At 54.2% G+C, this 6,468-nt stretch overlaps 1 protein-coding gene across 1 annotated transcript; it reads left to right on the forward strand.

The window, feature by feature from the left end:
• Positions 1–4,809: 4,809 nt before the first annotated feature.
• Positions 4,810–6,141, forward strand: A1O5_06311 (uncharacterized protein; the record flags this gene model as incomplete). Its single annotated transcript, XM_007746905.1, has 1 exon — positions 4,810–6,141. One exon carries the CDS (start codon positions 4,810–4,812, stop codon positions 6,139–6,141), a length of 1,332 nt encoding a protein of 443 aa, XP_007745095.1.
• Positions 6,142–6,468: the final 327 nt, after the last annotated feature.

Here is a 6,468-nt window from a genome sequence, read left to right on the forward strand (position 1 = left end):
TTGGGATGGGGCAGGACCGACGAGGCAATAGTTCGAGTGTGAGTGGCTTGCAGCGGTTGCATCCAATGGCTGAGGGATTTCGCCCGTTGACTTCTGAGGAGCCCGTATCTCTTCTGTTAGGCGTCATTCGCATCTCCATTTGCCCTTTTCCAAGGAGAATGACAATGCTGGCGTGGGTCCAACCTCCAGCTGAGGCCATGCCGGTCGTCACATCTCAAAGCTTCCCCGCCCTCTTTTGCCTTTTCGCTTCCGAATGACTCGCACTCATTTGGTACCATATCCTTGGGAACCAACGAAATCGATGATATCCCTCTCATGTCACCCCCATACCACCGATCGTGCGACCTCGTGTTCGCTTCCAACCCCTAAATGGAAGAAAGTCGGGTCCTGCAGCGAAGACTTGCGCCATCGTCTGGCATACCAGTTGCCAAATACATGGCGAGGGGAATGTCAAAGTTGCTGCGGGACTGTAGAACGGTTAATCCAAGTCCCTACCCAGGTTCAGATCTCCTCCCCCGGTTACGAAAGCGGTTGCACATCAGAAATCTAGTGTTCCTGGCAAGCCACCTTGTTGCAGTGCCCGCTAGATCGATACAAATCGCGCTTCAAACTTGGTAAATCCTGCATGTTAACTTCGCGTGCGATTGACCTTTCAGCGGACCTGGGGGAAGGGCTTTTTTTTTTTTTCGGATAGCCACCGAGGCCGGTTGGCTCGTCTCTGGCTACCTGATATCAGATCATCATGACTGCTTTTGATTTAGCCGACAGATTCAATCCCACGCACCCGCACTCTGCCCATATATTCCGGCGCTGCTTTCCAATGGACACCAGTTATATTATGTTGGCATTTGACACGCGGACGTGGTGCGGGTATACCTAGTCTTGGGGATAACAGTTTCAGCGGTGGGCCAGCTTTCGGAAACGAGTTGCAGGCGGGTTGTCTGGATTGAGTCAAGCCGAGGATTATGGTTGGCTCATGCGGACAAGGGACCTTGTTACCGGCGTTCTGGACCAGGCTGACGGCCACAGATACAAGGGTCGAAGGTGGGTCGAGCTCGATGCGGCCCATGTCGACAGTGGTGGCGAGTTGGAGCTACCGAGAAGCTCCGGCCGACGTCTCCTTCTTGTGCCGCAACAACTGACTGGCTATGCCTAGGAGGATGGTGGTTGACAACCGGAGAATCCACTAGATGCCGGTGTACGGAATACCTCGTACTCGGAGTATCCAAAGCATCGTAACAGAGGGACTCGAGTGCTTCAGAATCTGGATGGAGTGTGCTGGATGTTGGCCTCCTCTTCCAAGCAGCAGGGATTTCGGAAACATTCTCCTCCAGCCTGCAGGCTTGGACTGCTGGTAGCAACCAAGCAACCAAGCAACCACAGGGATCCAATCGGCACCCTGCTATTATGAAACCCTGTAAAGCTGGGACATGCAGGACAAGGTCGACCGGTGGCACATGTCCACCTGAGGCTGCCTGAGGAAGTTCCACGGATCGGCTTACTACGTCGCTAGTGGACGATATGCGCGCTCCTGCGCTTGAGAATAGAGGAAACTTGGAAGAAGACCATGGTATTTTCAAAACACCGTTCATGAAACTTCGTCGCCCCCCTTGCCCCGGAGTCATCTGGGGACGTGTCTGCGAGCAAGAGGCTCGACGACTCTGCTTGATTCGATTCGCGTGCCATGACCAAATAAGTTGCCCCTCCTCCTGGCCATCAAGCTATGATCCAGGGCTGATGTCCGAACCCCAGACGATTGTCGACATGTGTGAATCTCGGTCGTCACCCCCTCAATGGCGATTTCTTGCGTGCGGCCACGATCCACACAGGTTGCCACATCAAGCTGGGCAAGATAGCGGATAACCACAACCAACTACTCCGTAGCCGACCCGAGACTCTGGATCGAACACCCCCCTCTTCTGTTGTTGACCTCCGCGCGTTGGCTCTGGCTTCCCAGAAGATAGGCCTCGATGGTCATGAACTCATGAGTTCTCGCTTACAATGAGCCGGCACGAACGCCGGCGCTGATCGTTTCTTTGGCGGTTTCCTTAGGCGAGGACCGGACAATAGCACGCAACAATAGATGGCGTTTGAAGCAGGAAGCGCTCGGCTCGGGCTTGTTGGGAAGACTGTCATCGCTGTCACCAGCTCGGTGCCGGCTGTCTGCATGTGGTATTAGATCAGCGTCTTGCAAGAGTCACCTCGGGGGAGGTAAACAACAATGACACCTTCGAAGACAAGGGCACAGCAGCAGTATCCTCGTTGCCTCCACCTCAACAACTGTCACGAAAGAAGCGGCTCCCCCAAGTGCCCCCACTCGCTAAGCAGGCTGAGTGAGGCGTGCAAGTAAGTTTGTGGCTTTTGAGATAGCGCCAATCGAGCTTGTCATCTCTCTCGGATATGAAGACTTGCCATTCAGCCCATCGGATCACGCCCGGGGCGGCGACTGTTTTTCTTTTCTTTCTATCCCTGGCAGTTGGTCAGTGTCACTGGTGGCAGCGAACAACAAGCCGCTTGGACCCAACAGGTGGTTTGTCGATAGTCGGTTAGCTCATGCTCTTGGGGCTCTGGAGCCCTGTTGATCGAACCTGAAGTAGGAAGAAGTGAACGCAGCCAGTCAAAGTGAGTTGGCTCGAAAGCACCAAGGTCCTAAAGGTCCAAGGTCTTTTGATGGCCCAAGGTCCAAGGCAGCAACCTGCCTGCGCCTGCGACTGGTCACTCGTCAGGCCCCCTCCTCCTGCACTGCTGCACTGCTGCCCTGGCTTGCCCTGCCTACCCAGTACCCGGTACTGCACTGCCATCCTGCCCTTGTGCGCCCTCGTCTCTTCCCCTTCCTTTCGTCTCTTCCTCCCCCTCTTATTGCCCCATTATTCACTACCGCCAATTGCACTCCATACACACACCCACCAGGGCGCGGCAGCCTTAAGCCAATACCCACACAAGCCATCAAGTCAGCTACTTACTAGATCGCACGAAAGTTGAGATCTGTTCCGCGCACGAACGGGCAAGTTCGCCTTCTCTTGCGTCTTTCTTTCCCACACGACCACCCCCCCCCTCCTCCTCCTCCCTCCTTCTATTCCCCCCTACCACATGCCGTGCCGTCCTGTTCTCCCTTGCACCTTGCAAGGTTAAATCTGGTCCGGGCACTCCATCTCTAGAAACAGCGCTCTGTTGAAGATACCTACATAAACACTGGACTATATCTGCTGGGCCTCTGCTCGTCATACATAACTCCATCCCACAAAGTTTTACATGCTTTTTTAGCCACCGCATCCTTGAACATCCCTCCCATCCTGTCATCCAGTCAGCCTTCGACTATCATAGCTGCTGCTCCGACTTCCGGAACTCAATCGGTGCCCCTGTCACTTCCTTGTTTTGCCGGAGACCACTATTCAAAGACTCCAGAGTTTAAGAATACCAGATTTGGCCCCTCTATCTTCGGTGAAGGTCAACGCTGGTGAAAAGGGCACACTGCAGAGTGACTATTCGAACTGGTCCAGTGTGTTGCCATTCCTCGTTCCTACGGACCTTTTGTTCGTCCGGCGCGAGAGAGAAATTTGCTTCTGAAAGCAGTGTCAACTCAGTTCACCAACCGTCACACTTCGCCAACCAGAGGCACTTCCATAAAGTAAATGCTCATTTGACCTTTACGGCAAGTCTACAACAAGCCTCTACCCCGACCACTACCTGTCAATCACCCTGACGATCCCGGCGCATCTGTCGTCGCCGTGGAGACTTCTCCTTAAGTTGGTAGCCTGCTCGGATCCTCTCCAGAACGTCAGGAACCTCGTCCTTTGTCGCCAGCGTCTACGAAATTTCTGTTGGTGAAAAGGGAAATTTTCCATCTCGACTTTGGTGGTGTTCATTCCGGCCTTCATCACCCTCGACCCTCCCAAGTCCTGATCGCAGACCTGAATAGTCGCTCAGAAGACAAAAGGCCCAACAGGCCAGTTTTTGTCATCTGCTGGATCATTAACTTCGGGGGCAATTGGGTTGGCGCCTGTCAAAGGTGGCGGAGCGTTCTTAGCATTCGACGCGCACCGGCGTGAAGTTAAACTGAGGCTTCACCCCCCCGGAAAGTTCGAGGCTCAACAAGACTCAGGGAACCGCAGATCCTCCAGAAATCCACCAGCACCACATCGAACCTCTTCTCGGGCACAGCCCAGCGAGTCCTGCAGTCGTCAATTAGTCACTCCTCCGATACCAGTCTTTGGCCAAACTCAGTCCAGACGCGCAGCTCGCTCGCTACTGGCGATCCACGATCAACTGCACGCAGGCAAAGACCAGGCACTGCGGTTCGAACCACACCGGAAACCCGATATTCTAAGATTGTCATTATAGCAGGCCGCAGTTCATTCGTTTCGACCTCCTCTAACTTCCCCTTCAGCCCTTACGCAGTTGTCTACCTCAGACCCGCGAAGGAGACCCGACGATTGTACGCATTTCCTATTTTCCAGTCGTTGTGAGACGAGTGCGCAAGCTGCTTTCCGACATTATTTTCCTACAATTCTGGCCACAAAAGTGAGAGAATAACCACATAGCAAGAGGCACCCCCTTCATACAAGAGTGGTAGTGTTCGAAACACTTTTCTTCTGCCCTGGTTGACAACCCACAGGCTTTCTCAACTCAACTCAGAACTCCAGAATTTTGCCTCTCTCAAACGGCCTTCGTGGGCGACGCATGTCAGTGCTCCTCTGTGACAGTCTTTTTAAGATTAAGGTCTCGAGATCCGGAAACTCTGCCTCATAACGCTCTCGCTCGACCTGGGAGTTTCCAGCGATAGGGCCGCAACGCCATACATCTCCCGCAATGTCTTCAGGTGGAGCACCGCTTCAGCCGACCTTCCAAGGCCATGTAGCCACCACCCAGGACGCGCTCATTCTCTTCGAGGCTTGCCTGCAGGGGCACCTCTCGCATGTGCCGCGGAGACCCCACGACCGGGAACGAAGCAACCTGATCAGGAGCGGCTGTGTCTTTATCTACGAAGAGAATGCATCCGGAATCAAGAGGTGGACCGATGGGGTTACCTGGAGTCCAAGTCGGATCCTGGGAAATTTCCTTGTTTACCGAGAACTTGACAAACCCTTTCCACCGGGAGAGAAGAAGAGAGCGATGAAAAAGCAAACGCGACGCCCAAGCCGACCCGGCGAGCCCTATGCCAGATCCGAGGGAGGGTCATTCTCGGATGGACAATCTGGCAATTTTTCAGCCGATCAACCTACCGCCACCGATCTGGGGAGGCAGTTGATAGTCGAGAGGCAATTAATAGGATCTCTGGTAGATTCCTACGGGTTCAAACAGGACGGATTGGTTAAGAAGACGATGAGCGTCACGGTCCAGGGCATAACACACCACCTGGTCTCCTACTACCATGTGAATGACGTCCTCAACAATCAGTTGCGAACACCATCTCAGACGGAAAACCTGCAATACATCCGTCCACGAGCCGAGCTCACCTCGAGGCAAAGCTTTCGGGCCCCCATCGAGGATGTCGACGAGGTGGAGGGGGCTCATAACGTATACGGGTACCGCGTGAATGCGGCTGGCTATGCTCCTCAGCCGTACTATATACCCCCAGGGTACCCTCCCATGGCTCAGCAGCCAAGTCAACCCCAGTATTCGATGGCTGTACCTTCCATGTCCTCGCCATACATTCAATCCCCAGTAACGACATCGCACATGCAAGGACAACGAAATGACTACAGTCAGTACGACCAATCGGGGTACAATCGAAGCTATGAGTCCTTGAACAGCTCAATCGCTCCGTCATCCAAAGCAATCCCAGCTACTCCAACGACTATGGCTCCAGTAATGCCGGACCGCACCCCGGCGCAGCCGACCATGTACCCGCCCATGAATATGCAACGGCCAGTGAACACTTTGAGCCCAGTTTCGATGGATTCCCGAGCGGCGGTCCCATATCGACCTAGCCCATATGCAGTGGGCCACAGCAATGGTGCTCCGATAGATCAGACCCGGCAGAGTCAGCCATCCCCCACGCAAGCTGATCGTAGGGAATCGGCACCACAACAAGCTTCAATGTACCAAGGCCCAAGGACGCCATACTATCCCGACACAGCCGGACCATCTATTCCTCAGCCTCAGTATTCTCAGTGGGCAGGGCAAACCCACAACCCATAGAGTGGACCAAGCATCTGGGGATCTCCTCTGTTCATTCGTCTAGGGCCACGCCCTCTGTCAGATTCTTTCTTCTCAACTTCCGACGAATGAGACCGCAAAGGAGGATTCCACTCATGTCCACAGTGCAGCTCCTGTGCACAGGGCGAAAGCCAGGGGGATTGCTCACCCCAGTCGGATCAACAATGCCCGCGAACCCTGCTTGTCTTGTGAGGAATATGCTGAAGATCTTCGTCGCATCTTGGAGACCTCAGCCCAGCCATGGAATATGTTATGGTGCGAGGTAGCCAGGACGGTTGTCGTTTGCCTAATCTGCATCGGACAGCGGCT

The sequence above is a fragment of the Cladophialophora psammophila genome (assembly GCF_000585535.1).
Source record: "Cladophialophora psammophila CBS 110553 chromosome Unknown aczJe-supercont1.9, whole genome shotgun sequence".
Taxonomy (NCBI): Eukaryota; Fungi; Ascomycota; class Eurotiomycetes; order Chaetothyriales; family Herpotrichiellaceae; genus Cladophialophora; species Cladophialophora psammophila.